This window comes from Oncorhynchus clarkii, chromosome 27 (assembly GCF_045791955.1).
Source record: "Oncorhynchus clarkii lewisi isolate Uvic-CL-2024 chromosome 27, UVic_Ocla_1.0, whole genome shotgun sequence".
In the NCBI taxonomy this organism is placed as follows: Eukaryota; Metazoa; Chordata; class Actinopteri; order Salmoniformes; family Salmonidae; genus Oncorhynchus; species Oncorhynchus clarkii.
In genome coordinates this window covers 44,763,386-44,789,892 of record NC_092173.1, presented here as the reverse complement: position 1 = coordinate 44,789,892, position 26,507 = coordinate 44,763,386, and the positions used below count along the sequence as shown (strand labels likewise).

Sequence of the window (26,507 nt, the reverse complement as noted above, 5' to 3'; positions counted from 1 at the left end):
CGCACTAAAGTGCATTCATCTCTAGGAGACAGAACACGTCTCCTTCCTGAGAGGTATGACAGCTGTTTGGTCCCATGGTGTTTATACTTGTCTACTATTGTTTGTACAGATGAATGTGGTACCTTCAGGTGTTTGGAAATTGCTCCCAAGGATGAACCAGACTTGCGGAGGTCAATCATTTTTTTCTGAGGTCTTGGCTGATTTCTTTTGATTTTCCCCATGATGTCAAGCAAAGAGGCACTGAGTTTGAAGGTAGGCCTTGAAATACATCCACAGGTACACCTCCAATTGACTCAAATTATGTAAATTAGCCTATCAGAATCTTCTAAAGCCATGACATAATTTCCTGGAATTTTCCAACATGTTTAAAGGCACAGTCAACTTAGTGTATGTAAACTTCTGACCCACTGGAATTGTGATACAGTGAATTATAAGTGAAATAATCTGTCTGTAAACAATTGTTGGAGAAATGACTTGTGTCATGAACAAAGTAGATGTCCTAACCGACTTGCCAAAACTATAGTTTGTTAACAAGAAATTTGCGGAATGGTTGAAAAACGAGTTTTAATGACTCCAACCTAAGTGTATTTAAACTTCTGACTTTAGCTGAATATGGTATGTATAAGATGGAAGTAGAAGAGTTAATTAGTTTACTCCAATTAGGAGAGGGGTGGTAGGGTTAGGAGGGTTAATAAAGGTGGAAACACATAATATATATATATATATATATATATATATAAGATATAAACACAAACAGTACCAGTCAAAAGTGTAGACATCTACTCATTCACGGATTTTTCTTCAGTTTGACTATTTTCTACATTGTAGAATAATAGTGAAGACATCAAAACTATGAAGTAGCACATATGGAATCATGTAGTAACCCAAAAAAAAGTGTTTAAACAAATCTGGGCGCCAACCCAGACAAGATGACCACATCAGTGACTCAACCCACTCAGGTGACGCACCCCCTCCAGGGACGGCATGAGAGAGCCCCAGTAAAGCCAGTGACTCAGCCCCTGTAATAGGGTTAGAGGCAGAGAATCCCAGTGGAAAGAGGGGAACCGGCCAGGCAGAGACAGCAAGGGCGGTTTGTTGCTCCAGAGCCTTTCCGTTCACCCTCCCACTCCTGGGCCAGACTACACTCAATCATATGACCCACTGAAGAGATGAGTCTTCAGTAGAGACTTGAAGGTTGAGACCGAGTTTGCGTCTCTGACATGGGTAGGCAGACCGTTCCATAAAAATTGAGCTCTATAGGAGAAAGCCCTGCCTCCAGCTGTTTGCTTAAAAATTCTAGGGACAATTAGGAGGCCTGCGTCTTGTGACCGTAGCGTACGTGTAGGTATGTACGGCAGGACCAAATCAGAGAGATGGGTAGGAGCAAGCCCATGTAATGCTTTGTAGGTTAGCAGTAAAACCTTGAAATCAGCCCTTGCCTTAACAGGAAGCCAGTGTAGGGAGGCTAGCACTGGAGTAATATGATCAAATTTGTTGGTTCTAGTCAGGATTCTAGCAGCCGTATTTAGCACTAACTGAAGTTTATTTAGTTCTTTATCCGGGTAGCCGGAAAGTAGAGCATTGCAGTAGTCTAACCTAGAAGTGACAAAAGCATGGATTAATTTTTCTGCATCATTTTTGGACAGAAAGTTTCTGATTTTTGCAATGTTACGTAGATGGAAAAAAGCTGTCCTTGAAATGGTCTTGATATGTTCTTCAAAAGAGAGATCAGGGTCCAGAGTAACGCCGAGGTCCTTCACAGTTTTATTTGAGACGACTGTACAACCATTAAGATTAATTGTCAGATTCAACAGAAGATTTCTTTGTTTCTTGGGACCTAGAACACCTATATCATGTAGTCTGGTAGACCTATATCATGTAGTCTGGTAGACCTATATCATGTAGTCTGGTAGACCTATATCATGTGGCCTGGTAGACCTATATCATGTAGTCTGGTAGACCTATATCATCTGGCCTGGTAGACCTATATCATGTAGTCTGGTAGACCTATATCATGTAGTCTGGTAGACCTATATCATGTAGTCTGGTAGACCTATATCATGTAGTCTGGTAGACCTATATCATGTGGATGTAGTAGACCCATATCATGCGGATGTAGTAGACCTATATCATGCGGATGTTGTAGACCTATATCATGCGGATGTAGTAGACCTATAGGATGTGGTAGATCTATATCATGTTGTCTAGTAGACCTATAATCATGTTGTCTAGTAGACCTATAGGATGTGGTAGACCTATATCATGCGGATGTAGTAGACCTATATCATGCGGATGTTGTAGACCTATATCATGCGGATGTAGTAGACCTATAGGATGTGGTAGACCTATATCATGTGGATGTAGTAGACCTATAGGATGTGGTAGACCTATATCATGTGGATGTAGTAGACCTATAGGATGTGGTAGACCTATATCATGTTGTCTAGTAGACCTATATCATGTAGTAGACCTATATCATGCAGATGTAGTAGACCTACATCATTAGGTAGGTTAACACGTGGCCCTAGCGTAGGTCTGGTAGTTAAGCTGCGTACACATTGTGGACGACAGCAGTATACAGTTGGCTTGGCGTGTGTGTGATGGGGGATGTTATATGCTGGCTGACTGTACTGTTGTCAGAGAGGCCTGAGCAATTCCTTATCTGATACTGTTAATTAGGTTGAGACCTCTGTGAGGGCATGCATGGACACACACACACACACACACACACACACACACACACACACACACACACACACACACACACACACACACACACACACACACACACACACAGACAGAGGTAGTAACAATGACAGTTGATGATTTACGGTACAAGCCAGTATGAAGTTGGGGATTGAAGAGAGAACCTCTTACATTTAGTTGCTCTTACACCAATGTAATTAGGTTACTCTTGTAACAACGTTATTTTACACTTTAAAAAGCTTACAATAGAGATGACGGCAGGTGGCACTCTTGAAGCCAGGATTAGACACATAGTAGCCTAGTAGACCTGTATCATGTTGTCTAGTAGACCTATATAATGTTGATATAATGTTGATGTAGTAGACCTATATCATGTAGCTGTAGTAGACCTACAGTGGGGCAAAAAAGTATTTAGTCAGCCACCAATTGTGCAAGTTCTCCCACTTAAAAAGATGAGGCCTGTAATTTTCATCATAGGTACACTTCAACTATGACAGACAAAATGAGAAAAGAAAATCCAGAAAATCACATTGTAGGATTTTTAATGAATTTATTTGCAAATTATGGTGGAAAATAAGTATTTGGTCACCTACAAACAAGCAAGATTTCTGGTTCTCACAGACCTGTAACTTATTCTTTAAGAGGCTCCTCTGTCCTCCACTTGTCTCATGCGTTAACTTTTGCGGTAACTTTTGATGTCTCTCTAAGCTTTCCCTTAGGGAGAGAGAGAGAATATACACACGTACCTTCTAGAAGTTTCTAGTATGGGAGGGAGAGAAGTATCCCCTCTTCCGGGGCTGATGCCTCAGCAGGTTCAGGAATGTCTCATCACTCCCAGACATGACATCCTAGAGAGAACCTCCACAGAAAGAATCCTTAAACTGTACCTGACTGAAGGAAGTATTGGATGTCACAGAACAAAGCTGTGTGTAATAGCCTGAAGTCCAACGTCCAACAATTATATAGAGATATAGACCCAGATGATGTAACATTATAGAGATATAGACCCAGATGATGTAACATTATATAGAGATATAGACCCAGATGATGTAATATTATATAGAGATATAGACCCAGATGATTAACATTATATAGAGATATCGACCCAGATGATGCTATAGACCCAGATGATTTAACAGTATAGAGATATAGACCCAGATGATGTAACATTATATAGAGATATAGACCCAGATGATTAACATTATATAGAGATATAGACCCAGATGATGTAACATTATATAGAGATATAGACCCATATGATGTAACAGTATGTAGAGATATAGACCCAGATGATGTAACATTATATAGAGATATAGACCCAGATGATGCTATAGACCCAGATGATGTAACAGTATAGAGATATAGACCCAGATGATGTAACATTATATAGAGATATCGACCCAGATGATGCTATAGACCCAGATGATTTAACAGTATAGAGATATAGACCCAGATGATGTAACATTATATAGAGATATAGACCCAGATGATTAACATTATATAGAGATATAGACCCAGATGATGTAACATTATATAGAGATATAGACCCATATGATGTAACAGTATGTAGAGATATAGACCCAGATGATGTAACATTATATAGAGATATAGACCCAGATGATGTAACATTATATAGAGATATCGACCCAGATGATGCTATAGACCCAGATGATTTAACAGTATAGAGATATAGACCCAGATGATGTAACATTCTATAGAGATATAGACCCAGATTGTTTTTAGGGAGATATAGACCCAGATGATGATATAGACCCAGATGATGTAACATTATATAGAGATATAGACCCCGATGATGTAACAGTATGTAGAGATATAGACCCAGATGATGTAACATTAGAGAGATATAGACCCAGATGATGTAACATTATATAGAGATATAGACCCAGATGATGTAACAGTATAGAGCTATAGACCCAGATGATGTAACATTAGAGAGATATAGACCCAGATGATGTAACATTATATAGAGATATAGACCCAGATGATGTAACAGTATAGAGATATAGACCCAGATGATGTAACATTAGAGAGATATAGACCCAGATGATGTAACATTAGAAAGATATTGACCCAGATTATGCAACATTATATAGAGATATAGACCCAGATGATGTAACAGTATAGAGATATAGACCCAGATGATGTAACCATATATAGAGATATCGACCCAGATGATGTAACATTATATAGAGATATAGACACAGATGATGTAACATTATATAGAGATTTAGACCCAGATGATGTAACATTATATAGAGATATAGACCCAGATGATGTAACATTATATAAAGATATAGACCCAGATGATGTAACATTATGTAGAGATATAGACCCATATGATGTAACATTATATAGAGATATAGACCCAGATGATGTAACATTATGTAGAGATATAGACCCAGATGATGTAACATTAGAGAGATATAGACCCAGATGATGTAACATTAGAGAGATATAGACCCAGATGATGTAACATTATATAGAGATATAGACCCAGATGATGTAACAGTATAGAGATATAGACCCAGATGATGTAACCATATAGAGATATAGACCCAGATGATGTAAAATGATATAGAGATATAGACCCAGATTATGTAACAGTATAGAGATATAGACCCAGATGATGTAACATTATATAGAGATATAGACCCAGATTATGTAACAGTATAGAGATATAGACCCAGATGATGTAACATTATATAGAGATATAGACCCAGATGATGTAAAATTATATAGAGATATAGACCCAGATTATGTTTTTAGGGAGATATAGACCCAAATGATGTAACATTAGAGAGATATAGACCCAGATTATGTAACATTAGAGAGATATAGACCCAGATGATGTAACATTAGAGAGATATAGACCCAGATGATGTAACATTATATAGAGATATAGACCCAGATGATGTAACATTATATAGAGATATAGACCCAGATGATGTAACGGTATAGAGATATAGACCCAGATGATGTAACAGAGAGATATAGACCCAGATTATGTTTTTAGGGAGATATAGACCCAGATGATCTAACAGTATAGAGATATAGGCCCAGATGATGTAACATTAGAGAGATATAGACCCATATGATGTTTTTAGGGAGATATAGACCCAGATGATGTTTTTAGAGAGATGTACCTTAGATATTGGTTTCCATAGAATGGTTCCAGACTTGTCTCCTGAATTCAAAATGCAACTTATCGGTGAGGTTATTTCCCCTTTAACTCACTCTGCCGCAGGATATTACATCATACTTCCCAGTTCCTTTGGGGGAACCCCCTCCAGCAATATTTAGATATTAAATAGCATAGGAATATTTCATCATTTGGTTGACTAATATAGGCCTAAAGGTTTTATTTTTTCAGATATAAACATAACATCTAGTGGATAGAGAGTTGGACTAGTAACCGAAAGGTTAAAGGTTAAAGTTGGTTTCTGGTTGTGAAACGTGCTATTAAGGGAAAAGGAAGCAGACATAATCACAAGAGCATTTTATTTTCTCTGTAATATAACGTTATACGGTCCACGCTGTGGCTGAACCTAGACAGGGTGGGGATTTGGATCTGTAGAGCTGGGTAGGGTTTCAGTGCAAGGGAGAGAAATATGGAGGTAACGGGATAGAGGAAGAACGAGAGAGGGAATGGTAGAGAAACATGGAGGGAACGGGATAGAGGAAGAACGAGAGGGGGAACGGGAGAGAGGAAGAACGAGAGAGGGAATGGGAGAGAAACATGGAGGGAACGGGATAGAGGAAGAACGAGAGGGGGAACGGGAGAGAGGAAGAACGAGAGAGGGAATGGGAGAGAGGAAGAACGAGAGAGGGAATGGGAGAGAGGAAGAACGAGAGAGGGAATGGGATAGAGGAAGAACGAGAGGGGGAATGGGAGAGAGGAAGAACGAGAGGGGGAATGGGAGAGAGGAAGAACGAGAGGGGGAACGGGATAGAGGAAGAACGAGAGAGGGAGGTATGGACAGAGGGAGAGAAAGAGAGAAGCTGGGTGGTATGGACAGAGGGAGAGAAAGAGAGAAGCTAGGTGGTATGGACAGAGGGAGAGAAAGAGAGAAGCTAGGTGGTATGGACAGAGGGGGAGAAAGAGAGAAGCTAGGTGGTATGGACAGAGGGGGAGAAAGAGAGAAGCTAGGTGGTATGGACAGAGGGAGAGAAAGAGAGAAGCTAGGTGGTATGGACAGAGGGGGAGAAAGAGAGAAGCTAGGTGGTATGGTCAGAGGGAGAGAAAGAGAGAAGCTGGGTGTATGGACAGAGGGAGAGAAAGAGAGAAGCTAGGTGGTATGGACAGAGGGGGAGAAAGAGAGAAGCTGGGTGGTATGGACAGATGGGGATAAAGAGAGAAGCTAGGTGGTATGGACAGAGGGGGAGAAAGAGAGAAGCTAGGTGGTATGGACAGAGGGGGAGAAAGAGAGAAGCTAGGTGGTATGGACAGAGGGGGAGAATGAGAGAAGCTAGGTGGTATGGACAGAGGGGGAGAAAGAGAGAAGCTAGGTGGTATGGACAAAGGGGGAGAAAGAGAGAAGCTAGGTGGTATGGACAGAGGGGGAGAATGAGAGAAGCTAGGTGGTATGGACAGAGGGGGAGAAAGAGAGAAGCTAGGTGGTATGGACAGAGGGAGAGAAAGAGAGAGGCCCGGAGTTGTCATCATGGGCTGGACAGAGGGAGAAAGAGAGAGGCCCAGAGTTGTCATCATGGGCTGGACAGAGGGAGAAAGAGAGAGGCCCAGAGTTGTCATCATGGGTTGGACAGAGGGAGGAAGAGAGAGGCCCAGAGTTGTCATCATGGGCTGGACAGAGGGAGAAAGAGAGGCCCAGAGTTGTCATCATGGACTGTGACAGACATCCCTCCCTGACTAGGGTGGTTGCCGTGGTTCCTATTGTTTGGAGGAAGCCACAGGGATAGGGACGTAGTGCAAGGGATAGGGACGTAGGGTTTCAGTGCAAGGGAGAGAAATATGGAGGTAACGGGATAGAGGAAGAACGAGAGAGGGAATGGTAGAGAAACATGGAGGGAACGGGATAGAGGAAGAACGAGAGGGGGAACGGGAGAGAGGAAGAACGAGAGAGGGAATGGGAGAGAAACATGGAGGGAACGGGAGAGAGGAAGAACGAGAGAGGGAATGGGAGAGAGGAAGAACGAGAGAGGGAATGGGAGAGAGGAAGAACGAGAGAGGGAATGGGAGAGAGGAAGAACGAGAGAGGGAATGGGATAGAGGAAGAACGAGAGGGGGAATGGGAGAGAGGAAGAACGAGAGGGGGAATGGGAGAGAGGAAGAACGAGAGGGGGAACGGGATAGAGGAAGAACGAGAGAGGGAGGTATGGACAGAGGGAGAGAAAGAGAGAAGCTGGGTGGTATGGACAGAGGGAGAGAAAGAGAGAAGCTAGGTGGTATGGACAGAGGGAGAGAAAGAGAGAAGCTAGGTGGTATGGACAGAGGGGGAGAAAGAGAGAAGCTAGGTGGTATGGACAGAGGGGGAGAAAGAGAGAAGCTAGGTGGTATGGACAGAGGGAGAGAAAGAGAGAAGCTAGGTGGTATGGACAGAGGGGGAGAAAGAGAGAAGCTAGGTGGTATGGTCAGAGGGAGAGAAAGAGAGAAGCTGGGTGGTATGGACAGAGGTAGAGAAAGAGAGAAGCTAGGTGGTATGGACAGAGGGGGAGAAAGAGAGAAGCTAGGTGGTATGGACAGAGGGGGAGAAAGAGAGAAGCTAGGTGGTATGGACAGAGGGAGAGAAAGAGAGAAGCTAGGTGGTATGGACAGAGGGGGAGAAAGAGAGAAGCTGGGTGGTATGGACAGATGGGGATAAAGAGAGAAGCTAGGTGGTATGGACAGAGGGGGAGAAAGAGAGAAGCTAGGTGGTATGGACAGAGGGGGAGAAAGAGAGAAGCTAGGTGGTATGGACAGAGGGGGAGAATGAGAGAAGCTAGGTGGTATGGACAGAGGGGGAGAAAGAGAGAAGCTAGGTGGTATGGACAGAGGGAGAGAAAGAGAGAGGCCCGGAGTTGTCATCATGGGCTGGACAGAGGGAGAAAGAGAGAGGCCCAGAGTTGTCATCATGGGCTGGACAGAGGGAGAAAGAGAGAGGCCCAGAGTTGTCATCATGGGTTGGACAGAGGGAGGAAGAGAGAGGCCCAGAGTTGTCATCATGGGCTGGACAGAGGGAGAAAGAGAGGCCCAGAGTTGTCATCATGGACTGTGACAGACATCCCTCCCTGACTAGGGTGGTTGCCGTGGTTCCTATTGTTTGGAGGAAGCCACAGGGATAGGGACATGTCCCAAAAGGCACTCCATTCCCTACATTAGTGCACTACTTTTGACCACAACCCTATGAGCCCTGGTGGAAAGTAGTGCACTACTTTTGACCACTACCCTATGAGCCCTGGTGGAAAGTAGTGCACTACTTTTGACCACTATCCTATGAGCCCTGGTGGAAAGTAGTGCACTACTTTTGACCACAACCCTATGAGCCCTGGTGGAAAGTAGTGCACTACTTTTGACCACTACCCTATGAGCCCTGGTGGAAAGTAGTGCACTACTTTTGACCAAAACCCTATGAGCCCTGGTGGAAAGCAGTGCACTACTTTTGACCAAAACCCTATGAGCCCTGGTGGAAAGTAGTGCACTACTTTTGACCACTACCCTATGAGCCCTGGTGGAAAGTAGTGCACTACTTTTGACCACTACCATATGAGCCCTGGTGGAAAGTAGTGCACTAGGGATCCATTGAAACACAGTGGACCTGCTCTTTTTTTTGTCGTTGCTGATTGTGTCCTAGACTTGGCCAGAATCTTTCTCTGTGTCGTGTTGCTCTTTCTCCATTCCCATTATTTCTTTCTTCGTCTCAGTCACCGTTTCACCTCCTGCTACTGTAATTCAGTCACTGTTTCACCTCCTGCTATTGTAATTCAGCCACTGTTTCACCTCCTGCTACTGTAATTCAGCCTCCTGCTACTGTAATTCAGCCACTGTTTCACCTCCTGCTACTGTAATTCAGCCACTGTTTCACCTCCTGCTACTGTAATTCAGCCACTGTTTCACCTCCTGCTACTGAAATTCAGCCACTGTTTCACCTCCTGCTACTGTAATTCAGCCACAGTTTCACCTCCTGCTACTGTAATTCAGTCACTGTTTCACCTCCTGCTACTGTAATTCAGTCACTGTTTCACCTCCTGCTACTGTAATTCAGTCACTGTTTCACCTCCTGCTACTGTAATTCAGCCACTGTTTCAAATCCTGCTACTGTTATTCAGCCACTGTTTCACCTCCTGCTACTGTAATTCAGCCAGTGTCAAAGGTTGTGCGGCTATTAAAGGTGCGTGACTGCCACCTAGTGTTAGTTTGAAACATTACTCCTCCTTGGTCACACTGACTCATTCTCCTTTCTTTTTTTGTTTCCGTGATCCCAGAGTGTGTGCAGGCTTTTTGTCCAGCCATAACTAATCAACTGTGATCATCAAGGCCCCCTCCCTCCTGATTAGCTCAGCGGAACCAGATGTGTGTTAAGGCTGGGCTGAAACTAAAGCCTGCGCACACACCCTCTTTTACGAAGTCTAAAATTGTCGTTATCTCCTCCCAGTCATCGTTTAGAGGTGCGGTCCCAGGTGGCTCAGGCCTTCCTGTCTAAGTTCCAGCTGTCCTCTGAAGAGATGGACACACTACGAGGGGTAAGAGACGCACCCGTCACGGAGGACTTCTTCAAGGCTCTGAGCAGAGTGAAGAACATCCATGAAGACGTCAGGATTCTCCTGAGGACCAACCAGCAGACTGCAGGGTGAGAGACAAACTGTATATACAGAGCACTCGGAAAGTATTCAGACCCCTTCCCCTTTTCCACATTTTGTTACTTCACAGCCTTATTTTAAAATGGATTCAATGTTTTTTTTTTTTTTTTTTTACCTCAGTCTACGCACAATACCCCATAATGACATCACAATACCCCATAATGACATCACAATACCCCATAATGACATCACAATACCCCATAATGACATCACAATACCCCATAATGACAAAGCAAAAACAGGTTTTTAGAATTGTTTGATAATTTGATAACTGAAAAATCATATTTACATAAGTATTCAGACACTTTACTCAGTACTTTGTTGAAGCACCTTTGGCAATGATTACAGCCTCGAGTCTTCTTGGGTATGATGCTACAAGTTTGGCACACCTGTATTTGGGTAGTTACTCCCATTCTTCTCTACAGATCCTCTCAAGCTCTGTCAGGTTGGATGGGGAGCGTTGCTGCACAGCTATTTTCAGGTCTCTCTAGAGATGTTCGATCGGGTTCAAGTCTGGGCTCTGGCTGGGCCACTCAAGAACATTCAGAGACTTGTGCAAAAGCCACTCCTATGTTATCTTGGTTGTGTACTTAGGGTCGTTGTCCTGTTGGAAGGTGAACCTTCGCCCCAGTCTGAGGTCCTGAGCGCTCTGGAGCAGGTTTTCATCAAGGATCTCTCTGTACTTTACTCCGTTCATCAAATCAAATCAAATGTCTTTATATAGCCCTTCGTACATCAGCTGATATCTCAAAGTGCTGTACAGAAACCCAGCCTAAAACCCCAAACAGCAGGCAATGCAGGTGTAGAAGCACGGTGGCTATGAAAAACTCCCTAGAAAGGCCAAAACCTAGGAAGAAACCTAGAGAGGAACCAGGCTATCATCTTTCCCTTGATCCTGACTAGTCTCCCAGTCCCTGACACTGAAAAGCATCCCCACAGCATGATGCTGCCACCACCATGCTTCACCGTAGGGATGGTGCCAGGTTTCCTCCAGACGTGATGCTTGGCATTCAGGCCAAAGAGTTTAATATTGGTTTCATCAGACCAGAGAATCTTGTTTCTCACGGTCTTAGTCTTTAGGTGCCTGTTGGCAAACTCCAAGCAGGCTGTCATGTGCCTTTTACTGACGAGTGGCTTCCGTCTGGCTACTCTACCATAAAGGCCTGATTGGTGTAGGGCTGCAGAGATGGTTGTCCTTCAGGAAGGTTCTGCCATCGTCACAGAGGAACGCTGGAGCTCTGTCAGAGTGACCATCGGGGTTCTTCTCCCCCCGATTGCTCAGCTCTAGGAGGAGTCTTGGTGGTTCCAAACTTCTTGCATTTGGAGGCCACTGTGTTCTTGGGGACATTCAATGCTGAAGAAATGTTTTGGTACCCTTCCCCAGATCTGTGCCTCGACACAATCCTGTCTCGGAGCTCTACAGACAATTCCTTCGACCTCATGGTTTGGTTTCTGCTCTGACATACACTGTCAACTGTGGGACCTTATATTGACAGGTGTGTGACTTTCCAAATCAAGTCCAATCAATTGAATTTACTACAGGTGGACTCCAATCAAGTTGTAGAAACATCTCAAGGATGATCAATTGAAACAGGATGCACCTGAGCTCAATTTTGAGTCTCATAGCAAATGGTCTGAATACTTATGTAAATAAGGTATTTATGCTTTTTACTTTGAATAAACTAGCTAAAATGTCTAAACCAATATTTGCTTTGTCATTTTGGGTATTGTTTGTAGATTGCTGAGGATTTTTATTTTTTATTTAATCCATTTTAGAAGAAGGCTGTAACGTAACAACATGTGGGAAAAAGTCAAGGGGTCTGAATACTTTCCGAATGCCCTGTATGTGAAACTCAATTGTAATATGCCTTTTCTTGTTCCGGTTGTTAAACGTGTCTCCCATCCAGGCTGGACATCATGGAGCAGATGGCTGTGTTACAGGAGACGTCCTACGAACAGCTCTACCGCTGGACTCAGAGTGAGCACTCATTCATCCATCCTCTCATTCATTCATCCATCCTCTCATTCATTCATCCATCCTTTCATTCATTCATCCATCCTCTCATTCATTCATCCATCCTCTCATTCATTCATCCATCCTTTCATTCATTCATCCATCCTCTCATTCATTCATCCATCCTCTCATTCATTCATCCATCCTTTCATTCATTCATCCATCCTCTCATTCATTCATACACCGACTGGGTTCATGGACTGAATTCTAACCTAATGCTAACGTGTTCACTTAGTCTCCCATTGACGTCGATGCTAACCTGTTCACTTAGTCTCCCATTGACATCGATGCTAACGTGTTCACTTAGTCTCCCATTGACATCGATGCTAACATGTTCACTTAGTCTCCCATTGACATCGATGCTAACGTGTTCACTTAGTCTCCCATTGACATCGATGCTAACGTGTTCACTTAGTCTCCCATTGACGTCGATGCTAACGTGTTCACTTAGTCTCCCATTGACATCGATGCTAACGTGTTCACTTAGTCTCCCATTGACATCGATGCTAACGTGTTCACTTAGTCTCCCATTGACATCGATGCTAACGTGTTCACTTAGTCTCCCATTGACGTCGATGCTAACGTGTTCACTTAGTCTCCCATTGACATCGATGCTAACGTGTTCACTTAGTCTCCCATTGACATCGATGCTAACGTGTTCACTTAGTCTCCCATTGACATCGATGCTAACGTGTTCACTTAGTCTCCCTTTGACGTCGACGCTAACGTGTTCACTTAGTCTCCCATTGACATCGATGCTAACGTGTTCACTTAGTCTCCCATTGACGTCGATGCTAACGTGTTCACTTAGTCTCCCATTGACGTCGATGCTAACGTGTTCACTTAGTCTCCCATTGACGTCGATGCTAACGTGTTCACTTAGTCTCCCATTGACGTCGATGCGTGACCTAGGTAGGATTCACCCCATATTGCGAGATTTAGCATTTAAGTACTGACACATTCTAATCTCGCTCTCTCTCTCTCTCTCTCTCTCTCTCTCTCTCTCTCTCTCTCTCTCTCTCTCTCTCTCTCTCTCTCTCTCTCTTCTCTCTCTCTCTCTAGATGAGTGCCGTGGTCTGACCCAGGAGTCCTGTGACATCAGTCCAGTGCTTAGTCAGGCTATGGAGGCCTTGCAGGACCGCCCTGTTCTCTACAAGTAAGCACCACACACACCTTTTTATATATATATATATGAAATCATTAATGCACTTGATTAAAAAGTGGATTTAAAGTAGATTTATCAAAGGTCTTTGATTCAGTTGACCATGAATTGTTGCTAGCTAGACTCAGTAACATTGGTCTCAGCGAAGGGGCAGTAAATTGGTTTAGGAAGTAATCTTTCTGACACAACACAACGTGTTATATACTGACAATCACAAGTCTAGTTGTCTAGAGATTAATAAAGGTGTGCCCCAGGGTTCCATTTTAGCTCCTGTGTTGTTCTCAATGATTTGGGAAATGGGATGCAACCAGCAAAGTTCCATCTATATGCAGATGATACAGTTCTATATTCATGTGCTCCTTCTCTGGTTCAGGCTGTTGAAGAGCTGCAGACTGCTTTTCAGTCACTGCAGGCCTCCCTTTATGGTCTCAAACTGGTCTTGGATGTAGAAACAACTAAGTTCATGACCTTTACCAGAGCTAGAACTCTGCCAGAGAACTTTAGCATTGTCACATCTGATGGCTTATCCATTGGAAAAGTGTCATCCTACAAATACCAAGGTATGTGGTTGGATGACAAGTTGTCCTTTAAAGTTAATGTGGATAATCTTCTGACAAAACTGAAATCAATTGAAATTGGGTTTTTATTTTCATAATAAGGCTTCCCGCTTATGGACTCTGTTTATCATGCAGCCTCCTCTGTTTATCATGCAGCCTCCTCTGTCTTACAGAGACTGGACTCTGTTTATCATGCAGCCTCCTCTGTCTGACAGACTGTTTATCATGCAGCCTCCTCTGTCTGACAGAGACTGGACTCTGTTTATCATGCAGCCTCCTCTGTCTTACAGAGACTGGACTCTGTTTATCATGCAGCCTCTGTCTTACAGAGACTGGACTCTGTTTATCATGCATCCTCCTCTGTCTGACAGAGACTGGACTATGTTTATCATGCAGCCTCCTCTGTATATCATGCAGCCTCCTCTGTTTATCATGCAGCCTCCTCTGTTTATCATGCAGCCTCCTCTGTTTATCATGCAGCCTCCTCTGTCTTACAGAGACTGGACTCTGTTTATCATGCAGCCTCCTCTGTTTATCATGTAGCCTCCTCCGTCTTACAGAGACTAGACTCTGTTTATCATGCAGCCTCCTCTGTCTGACAGAGACTAGACTCTGTTTATCATGCAGCCTCCTCTGTTTATCATGCAGCCTCCTCTGTCTTACAGAGACTAGACTCTGTTTATCATGCAGCCTCCTCTGTTTATCATGCAGCCTCCTCTGTTTATCATGCAGCCTCCTCTGTTTATCATGCAGCCTCCTCTGTTTATCATGTAGCCTCCTCTGTTTATCATGCAGCCTCCTCTGTTTATCATGCAGCCTCCTCTGTTTATCATGTAGCCTCCTCTGTTTATCATGCAGCCTCCTCTGTTTATCATGCAGCCTCCTCTGTTTATCATGCAGCCTCCTCTGTTTATCATGCAGCCTCCTCTGTTTATCATGTAGCCTCCTCTGTTTATCATGCAGCCTCCTCTGTTTATCATGCAGCCTCCTCTGTCTGACAGAGACTGGACTCTGTTTATCATGCAGCCTCCTCTGTTTATCATGCAGCCTCCTCTGTTTATCATGCAGCCTCCTCTGTTTATCATGCAGCCTCCTCTGTCTTACAGAGACTAGACTCTGTTTATCATGCAGCCTCCTCTGTTTATCATGCAGCCTCCTCTGTCTGACAGACTGTTTATCATGCAGCCTCCTCTGTCTGACAGAGACTGGACTCTGTTTATCATGCAGCCTCCTCTGTTTATCATGCAGCCTCCTCTGTTTATCATGCAGCCTCCTCTGTTTATCATGCAGCCTCCTCTGTTTATCATGCAGCCTCCTCTGTTTATCATGCAGCCTCCTCTGTTTATCATGCAGCCTCCTCTGTTTATCATGCAGCCTCCTCTGTTTATCATGCAGCCTCCTCTGTTTATCATGCAGCCTCCTCTGTTTATCATGCAGCCTCCTCTGTTTATCATGCAGCCTCCTCTGTTTATCATGCAGCCTCCTCTGTTTATCATGCAGCCTCCTCTGTTTATCATGTAGCCTCCTCTGTTTGTCATGCAGCCTCCTCTGTTTATCATGCAGCCTCCTCTGTTTATCATGCAGCCTCCTCTGTCTTACAGAGACTAGACTCTGTGTATCATGCAGCCTCCTCTGTTTATCATGCAGCCTCCTCTGTCTGACAGAGACTAGACTCTGTGTATCATGCAGCCTCCTCTGTTTATCATGCAGCCTCCTCTGTTTATCATGCAGCCTCCTCTGTTTATCATGCAGCCTCCTCTGTTTATCATGCAGCCTCCTCTGTTTATCATGCAGCCTCCTCTGTTTATCATGCAGCCTCCTCTGTCTTACCTCGTGGTCTTATTTTCTTCTTATTTGGGGGGGGAGTAAACCCTCTCTCTTCGCCTCTTCCTCTCTGCCACGTCTCACCATCACCACCAGCCAATTGACAACCACTGAAGATGCAGTTCTCTGTCAGGTCCACATGGGGGCACACTTTTCCCATAATGGTCCTGTATGTATGCTGTTCAGCTTCTCAGAGTACACCAGAGATAATCATTACAACAGAGAGGTTAGTCTGACTGTTAATAGTACACCAGAGATAATCATTACAACAGAGAGGTTAGTCTGACTGTTGACAGTACACCAGAGATAGTCATTACAACAGAGATATTAGTCTGACTGTTGACAGTACACCAGAGATAATCATTACAACAGAGAGGTTAGTCTGACTGTTAACAGTACACCAGAGATAATCATTACAACAGAGAGGTTAGTCTGACTGTTAACAGTACACCAGAGATAATCATTACACCAGAGAGGTTAGTCTGACTGTTAACAGTACACCAGAGATAATCATTACAACAGAGAGGTTAGTCTGACTGTTAACAGTACACCAGAGATAATCATTACACCAGAGAGGTTAGTCTGACTGTTAACAGTACACCAGAGATAATCATTACAACAGAGAGGTTAGTCTGACTGTTAATAGTACACCAGAGATAATCATTACAACAGAGAGGTTAGTCTGACTGTTAACAGTACACCAGAGATAATCATTACAACAGAGAGATTAGTCTGACTGTTAACATTACACCAGAGATAATCATTACAACAGAGAGGTTAGTCTGACTGTTAACAGTACACCAGAGATATTCATTACAACAGAGAGGTTAGTCTGACTGTTAACAGTACACCAGAGATAATCATTACAACAGAGAGGTTAGTCTGACTGTTAATAGTACACCAGAGATAATCATTACACCAGAGAGGTTAGTCTGACTGTTAATAGTACACCAGAGATAATCATTACAACAGAGAGATTAGTCTGACTGTTAACAGTACACCAGAGATAATCATTACACCAGAGAGGTTAGTCTGACTGTTAACAGTACACCAGAGATAATCATTACATAAGAGAGGTTAGTCTGACTGTTAACAGTACACCAGAGATAATCATTACACCAGAGAGGTTAGTCTGACTGTTAACAGTACACCAGAGATAATCATTACACCAGAGAGGTTAGTCTGACTGTTAACAGTACACCAGAGATAATCATTACAACAGAGAGGTTAGTCTGACTGTTGACAGTACACCAGAGATAGTCATTACAACAGAGATATTAGTCTGACTGTTGACAGTACACCAGAGATAATCATTACAACAGAGAGGTTAGTCTGACTGTTAACAGTACACCAGAGATAATCATTACAACAGAGAGGTTAGTCTGACTGTTAACAGTACACCAGAGATAATCATTACACCAGAGAGGTTAGTCTGACTGTTAACATTACACCAGAGATAATCATTACAACAGAGAGGTTAGTCTGACTGTTAACAGTACACCAGAGATAATCATTACACCAGAGAGGTTAGTCTGACTGTTAACAGTACACCAGAGATAATCATTACAACAGAGAGGTTAGTCTGACTGTTAACAGTTCACCAGAGATAATCATTACAACAGAGAGGTTAGTCTGACTGTTAACAGTACACCAGAGATAATCATTACAACAGAGAGGTTAGTCTGACTGTTAACATCACACCAGAGATAATCATTACAACAGAGAGATTAGTCTGACTGTTAACATTACACCAGAGATAATCATTACAACAGAGAGGTTAGTCTGACTGTTAACAGTACACCAGAGATAATCATTACAACAGGGAGGTTAGTCTGACAGTTAACAGTACACCAGAGATAATCATTACAACAGAGAGGTTAGTCTGACTGTTAACAGTACACCAGAGATAATCATTACAACAGAGAGGTTAGTCTGACTGTTAACAGTACACCAGAGATAATCATTACAACAGAGAGGTTAGTCTGACTGTTAACAGTACACCAGAGATAATCATTACAACAGAGAGGTTAGTCTGACTGTTAACAGTACACCAAAGATAATCATTACAACAGAGAGGTTAGTCTGACAGTTAACATTACACCAGAGATAATCATTACAACAGAGAGATTAGTCTGACTGTTAAAAGTAAACCAGGGGTTCCTGACTCATGTTCGCCTCCTGGTCCAACCGTAGACATGCATATATCCTGTGTTTATATACATTGTTACAACATGTTTTCTTACTGACGGTCACACCTCCCTTCCTCTCCTTATCCTCTGTCCTTCCTTCCTTCCTGCCTTCCTCCCTCCCTCCCTCCCTCCCTCCCTCCCTCCCTCCCTCCCTCCCTCTCTCTCTGTATCCTCTCTCCTCCCTATTTGTCTCTCCTCCCCTCTCTCTGTCTCTCCCACGTTCCTCAGCCAAGGCCAGGGGATGTGGGGGTGGTAGACTGCTGTTCCTGTTATACACCCCCTCCTGTCCCCCTCCCTGACTGGCAGCAACAATGTTTAGCTACTGTTTAGTCTGACAGGGTTGTCTTCCCCCCCAAACAAGCCATAAAACACACCTCTTCTCAGATAGACAGACACATGGGCAGTGTTGTCTGTCTGTCTACCTTGACCTCCGGCTCCAAAACACAGACACACACACACACACACACACACACACACACACACACACACACACACACACACACACACACACACACTCAGTCTTGTGGTCTTCTCACTCATGGGTGTGTTGTGTTTTGTCTGTCTCTCATCCCTATTCCCCTGGTTGGCACATAGCAGCAGAGAGCAGCGGTACTATAGTAACAGTCACATAGTAACAGTAATATAGCAACAGTCACATAGTAACAGTAATATAGCAACAGTAATATAGCAACAGTACTATAGTAACAGTAATATAGCAACAGTACTATAGTAACAGTAATATAGCAACAGTAATATAGTAACAGTAATATAGCAACAGTACTATAGTAACAGTAATATAGCAACAGTACTATAGTAACAGTCACATAGTAACAGTAATATAGCAACAGTCACATAGTAACAGTAATATAGCAACAGTAATATAGCAACAGTACTATAGTAACAGTAATATAGCAACAGTACTATAGTAACAGTAATATAGCAACAGTAATATAGTAACAGTAATATAGCAACAGTACTATAGTAACAGTAATATAGCAACAGTAATATAGTAACAGTAATATAGCAACAGTAATATAGCAACAGTAATATAGCAACAGTAATATAGTAACAGTAATATAGCAACAGTACTATAGTAACAGTAATATAGCAACAGTAATATAGTAACAGTAATATAGCAACAGTAATATAGCAACAGTACTATAGTAACAGTCACATAGTAACAGTAATATAGCAACAGTACTATAGTAACAGTCACATAGTAACAGTAATATAGCAACAGTACTATAGTAACAGTCACATAGTAACAGTAATATAGCAACAGTACTATAGTAACAGTCACATAGTAACAGTAATATAGCAACAGTACTATAGTAACAGTCACATAGTAACAGTAATATAGCAACCGTACTATAGTAACAGTCACATAGTAACATTAATATAGCAACAGTACTATAGTAACAGTCACAGAGTAACAGTAATATAGTAACAGTCACATAGCAACAGTACTATAGTAACAGTCACATAGTAACAGTATATATAACAGTACTATAGTAACAGTCACATAGTAACAGTATATATAACAGTACTATAGTAACAGTCACATAGTAACAGTATATATAACAGTACTATAGTAACAGTGACATAGTAACAGTATATATAACAGTACTATAGTAACAGTCACATAGCAGCAGTATTATATAACAGTAATATATAACAGTAATATATAACAGTAATATATAACAGTAATATAGTAACAGTAATATATAACAGTAATATAGACCAGTAATATATACCAGTAATATATAACAGTAATATATAACAGTAATATATACCAGTAATATATAACAGTAATGTATAACAGTAATATATAACAGTAATATAGTAACAGTAATATAGTAACAGTAATATATAACAGTAATATATAACAGTAATATATAACAGTAATATAGTAACAGTAATATATAACAGTAATATATAACAGTAATATATAACAGTAATATATAACAGTAATATATAACAGTAATATAGCAGCAGTAATATATAACAGTAATATATAACAGTAATATATAACAGTAATATAGCAGCAGTAATATATAACAGTAATATATAACAGTAATATAGCAGCAGTAATATATAACAGTAATATATAACAGTAATATAGCAGCAGTAATATATAACAGTAATATATAACAGTAATATAGTAACAGTAATATATAACAGTAATATAGCAGCAGTAATATAGCAGCAGTAATATATAACAGTAATATAGCAGTAGTAATATATAACAGTAATATAGCAGTAGTAATATATAACAGTAATATATAACAGTAATATATAACAGTAATATATAACAGTAATATAGTAACAGTAATATATAACAGTAATATAGTAACAGTAATATATAACAGTAATATATAACAGTAATATAGTAACAGTAATATATAACAGTAATATATAACAGTAATATATAACAGTAATATAGCAGCAGTAATATATAACAGTAATATATAACAGTAATATATAACAGTAATATATAACAGTAATATATAACAGTAATATAGCAGCAGTAATATATAACAGTAATATATAACAGTAATATATAACAGTAATATATAACAGTAATATATAACAGTAACATAGCAGCAGTAATATAAAACGGTAATATATAACATTAATATATAACAGTAATACAGCAACAGTATTATATAACAGTAATAATATATAACAGTAATATAGCAACAGTAATATATAACAGTAATATAGCAGCAGTAATATATAACAGTAATATATAACAGTAATATAGCAGCAGTAATATATAACAGTAATATATAACAGTAATATATAACAGTAATATATAACAGTAATATATAACAGTAATATAGTAACAGTAATATATAACAGTAATATATAACAGTAATATATAACAGTAATATATAACAGTAATACAGCAACAGTATTATATAACAGTAATATATAACAGTAATATATAACAGTAATATATAACAGTAATATATAACAGTAATATAGTAACAGTAATATATAACAGTAATATATAACAGTAATACAGCAACAGTATTATAAAACAGTAATATATAACAGTAATATAAGATTTAATATAGTATATAAGATAGTATAAGATATTACAAATGTCATATGTCTATATACAGTGTTGTAACGATGTGCAAATAGTTAAAGTACAAAAGGGAAAATAAATAAACATAAATATGGGTTGTATTTACAATGTCGTTTGTTTTTCACTGGTTGCCCTTTTCTCGTGGCAACAGGTCACATCTTAGTGCTGTGATGGCACACTGTGGAATTTCTCCCAGTAGATATGGGAGTTTATCAAAATGTGGATTTGTTTTCAAATTATTTGTGTGTCTGTGTTTAATCTGAGGGAAATATGTCTCTCTAATATGGTCATACATTGGGCAGGAGGTTAGGAAGTGCAGCTCAGTTTCCACCTCATTTTGTGGGCAGTGAGCACATAGCCTGTCTTCTCTTGAGAGCCATGTCTGCCTACGGCGGCCTTTCTCAATAGCAAGGCTATGCTCACTGAGTCTGTACATAGTCAAAGCTTTCCTTAATTTTGGGTCAGTCACAGTGGTCAGGTATTCTGCCGCTGTGTACTCTCTGTTTATGGCCAAATAACATTCTAGTTTGCTCTGTTTTTTGTTAATTCTTTCCAATGTGTCAGTAATTATCTTTTTGTTTTCTCATGATTTGGTTGGGTCTAATTGTGTTGCTGTCGAGGGGCTCTGTGGGGTGTGTTTGTGAACAGAGCCCCAGGACCAGCTTGCTTCAGGGACTCTTCTCCAGGTTCATCTCTCTGTAGGTGATGGCTTTGTTATGGAAGGTTTGGGAATCGCTTCCTTTTAGGTGGTTGTAGAATTTAACGACTCTTTTCTGGATTTTGATAATTAGTGGGTATCGGCCTAATTTTGCTCTGCATGCGTTATTTGGTGTTTTACGTTGTACAGTGAGGATATTTTAGCACAATTCTGCATGCAGTGTCTCAATTTGGGGTTTGTCGCATTTTGTGAAGTCTTGGTTGGTGAGCGGACCCCAGACCTCACAACCGTGGAGGACAATAGGTTCTATAACTGATTCAAGTATTTTTAGCCAGATCCTAATTGATATGTCAAATATTATGTTTATTTTGATGGCATAGAAGGCCCTTCTTGCCTTGTCTCTCAGATCGTTTATTGCTTTGTGGAAGTTACCTATGGCGCTGATGTTTAGGTCGAGGTGTGTATAGTTTTTTATGTGCTCTGGGGCAACAGTGTCTAGATGGATTTTGTATTTGTGGTCCCGGCAACTGTCTTACTGAGATTTACTGTCAGGGCCCAAGTCTCACAGAATCTGTGCAGAAGATCTAGGTGCTGCTGAAGGCCCTCCTTGGTTGGGGACAGAAGCGCCTGATCATCAGCAAACAGTAGAAATTTGGCATCAGATTCCTGTAGTGTGAGGCCGGGTGCTGCAGACTGTTCCAGTGCCCTCTCCAATTCATTGATATACAGTGGGGAAAAAAGTATTTAGTCAGCCACCAATTGTGCAAGTTCTCCCACTTAAAAAGATGAGAGAGGCCTGTAATTTTTATCATAGGTACACTTCAACTATGACAGACAAAATGAGAAAAAAAATCCAGAAAATCACATTATAGGATTTTTAATGAATTTATTTGCAAATTATGGTGGAAAATAAGTATTTGGTCACCTACAAACAAGCAAGATTTCTGGCTCTCACAGACCTGTAACTTCTTCTTTAAGAGGCTCCTCTGTCCTCCACTCGTTACCTGTATTAACGGCACCTGTTTGAACTTGTTATCAGTATAAAAGACACCTGTCCACAACCTCAAACAGTCACACTCCAAACTCCACTATGGCCAAGACCAAAGAGCTGTCAAAGGACACCAGAAACAAAATTGTAGACCTGCACTAGGCTGGGAAGACTGAATCTGCAATAGGTAAGCAGCTTGGTTTGAAGAAATCAACTGTGGGACCAATTATTAGGAAATGGAAGACATACAAGACCACTGATAATCTCCCTCGATCTGGGGCTCCACGCAAGATCTCACCCCGTGGGGTCAAAATGATCACAAGAACAGTGAGCAAAAATCCCAGAAGAAGATTGGGAGAATGTCATATGGTCAGATGAAACCAAAATATAACTTTTTGGTGAAAACTCAACTCGTCGTGTTTGGAGGACAAAGAATTGTGAGTTGCATCCAAAGAACACCATACCTACTGTGAAGCATGGGGGTGGAAACATCATGCTTTGGGGCTGTTTTTCTGCAAAGGGACCAGGACGACTGATCCGTGTAAAGGAAAGAATGAATGGGGCCATGTATCGTGAGATTTTGAGTGAAAACCTCCTTCCATCAGCAAGGGCATTGAAGATGAAACGTGGCTGGATCTTTCAGCATGACAATGATCCCAAACACACCGCCCGGGCAACGAAGGAGTGGCTCCGTAAGAAGCATTTCAAGGTCCTGGAGTGGCCTAGCCAGTCTCCAGATCTCAACCCCATAGAAAATCTTTGGAGGGAGTTGAAAGTCTGTGTTGCCCAGCAACAGCCCCAAAACATCACTGCTCTAGAGGAGATCTGCATGGAGGAATGGGCCAAAATACCAGCAACAGTGTGTGAACAAGGTTGATGAAATCCGAGCAAGGGTAGCATTCCAGAGGGACATCAGAGACTGTAACGTCCTTTGCTTCACTGAAACATGGCTCACTGGAGAGACTCTATCCGAAGCGGTGCAGCCAACGGGTTTCTCCACTCATCGCGCTGACAGAAACAAACATCTTTCTGGTAAGAAGAGGGGCGGTTGGCGTATGCCTCATGGCCAACGTGACATGGTGTGATGAAAGAAACATACAGGAACTCAAATCCTTCTGTTCACCTGATTTAGAATTCCTCACAATCAAATGTAGACCGCATTATCTACCAAGAGAATTCTCTTCGATTATAATCACAGCCGTATATATCCCCCCCCAAGCAGACACATCGATGGCTCTGAACAAACTTAATTTAACTCTCTGCAAACTGGAAACGATTTATCCGGAGGCTGCATTCATTGTAGCTGGGGATTTTAACAAGGCTAATCTAAAAACAAGACTCCCCAAATTTTATCAGCATATTGATTGCGCAACCAGGGGAGGAAAGACCTTGGATCATTGTTACTCTAACTTCCGCGACGCATATAAGGCCCTGCCCCGCCCCCCTTTCGGAAAAGCTGACCACGACTCCATTTTGTTGATCCCTGCCTACAGACAGAAACTAAAACAAGAGGCTCCCACGCTGAGGTCTGTCCAACGCTGGTCCGACCAAGCTGACTCCACACTCCAAGACTGCTTCCATCACGTGGACTGGGAGATGTTTCGTATTGCGTCAGATAACAACATTGACGAATACGCTGATTCGGTGTGCGAGTTCATTAGAACGTGCGTTGAAGATGTCGTTCCCATAGCAACGATTAAAACATTCCCTAACCAGAAACCGTGGATTGATGGCAGCATTCGTGTGAAACTGAAAGCGCGAACCACTGCTTTTAATCAGGGCAAGGTGTCTGGTAACATGACCGAATACAAACAGTGCAGCTATTCCCTCCGCAAGGCTATCAAACAAGCTAAGCGCCAGTACAGAGACAAAGTAGAATCTCAATTCAACGGCTCAGACACAAGAGGCATGTGGCAGGGTCTACAGTCAATCACGGACTACAGGAAGAAATCCAGCCCAGTCACGGACCAGGATGTCTTGCTCCCAGGCAGACTAAATAACTTTTTTGCCCGCTTTGAGGACAATACAGTGCCACTGACACGGCCTGCAACGAAAACATGCGGTCTCTCCTTCACTGCAGCCGAGGTGAGTAAGACATTTAAACGTGTTAACCCTCGCAAGGCTGCAGGCCCAGACGGCATCCCCAGCCGCGCCCTCAGAGCATGCGCAGACCAGCTGGCCGGTGTGTTTACGGACATATTCAATCAATCCCTATACCAGTCTGCTGTTCCCACATGCTTCAAGAGGGCCACCATTGTTCCTGTTCCCAAGAAAGCTAAGGTAACTGAGCTAAACGACTACCGCCCCGTAGCACTCACATCCTTCATCATGAAGTGCTTTGAGAGACTAGTCAAGGACCATATCACCTCCACCCTACCTGACACCCTAGACCCACTCCAATTTGCTTACCGCCCAAATAGGTCCATAGACGATGCAATCTCAACCACACTGCACACTGCCCTAACCCATCTGGACAAGAGGAATACCTATGTGAGAATGCTGTTCATCGACTACAGCTCGGCATTCAACACCATAGTACCCTCCAAGCTCGTCATCAAGCTCGAGACCCTGGGTCTCGACACCGCCCTGTGCAACTGGGTACTGGACTTCCTGACGGGCCGCCCCCAGGTGGTGAGGGTAGGCAACAACATCTCCTCCCCGCTGATCCTCCCCGCTGACTTGTTAATTGTTTACTCCATGTGTAACTCTGTGTTGTCTGTTCACACTGCTATGCCTTATCTTGGCCAGGTCGCAGTTGCAAATGAGAACTTGTTCTCAACTAGCCTACCTGGTTAAATAAAGGTGAAATAAAAAAAATTAAAAAAAAACCACTGGGGCCCCACAAGGGTGCGTTCTGAGCCCTCTCCTGTACTCCCTGTTCACCCACGACTGCGTGGCCACGCACGCCTCCAACTCAATCATCAAGTTTGCGGACGACACAACAGTGGTAGGCTTGATTACCAACAACGACGAGACGGCCTACAGGGAGGAGGTGAGGGCCCTCGGAGTGTGGTGTCAGGAAAATAACCTCACACTCAACGTCAACAAAACTAAGGAGATGATTGTGGACTTCAGGAAACAGCAGAGGGAACACCCCCCTATCCACATCGATGGAACAGTAGTGGAGAGGGTAGCAAGTTTTAAGTTCCTCGGCATACACATCACAGACAAACTGAATTGGTCCACTCACACAGACAGCATCGTGAAGAAGGCGCAGCAGCGCCTCTTCAACCTCAGGAGGCTGAAGAAATTCGGCTTGTCACCAAAAGCACTCACAAACTTCTACAGATGCACAATCGAGAGCATCCTGGCGGGCTGTATCACCGCCTGGTATGGCAACTGCACCGCCCTCAACCGTAAGGCTCTCCAGAGGGTAGTGAGGTCTGCACAACGCATCACCGGGGGCAAACTACCTGCCCTCCAGGACACCTACACCACCCGATGTCACAGGAAGGCCATAAAGATCATCAAGGACATCAACCACCCGAGCCACTGCCTGT

The 26,507-nt window shown here is 42.2% G+C and overlaps 1 protein-coding gene across 1 annotated transcript in view; it reads left to right on the top strand.

The window, feature by feature from the left end:
* LOC139386089 (component of oligomeric golgi complex 6) overlaps nt 1–26,507 on the top strand; it is a 153,676-nt gene that overhangs the window by 28,738 nt on the left and 98,431 nt on the right. The window contains exons 5-7 of the mRNA XM_071131510.1: nt 10,317–10,511; nt 12,429–12,499; nt 13,598–13,691. Coding sequence (XP_070987611.1) covers nt 10,317–10,511; nt 12,429–12,499; nt 13,598–13,691 — 360 coding nt within the window. The remainder of the gene's footprint in view (nt 1–10,316; nt 10,512–12,428; nt 12,500–13,597; nt 13,692–26,507) is intronic.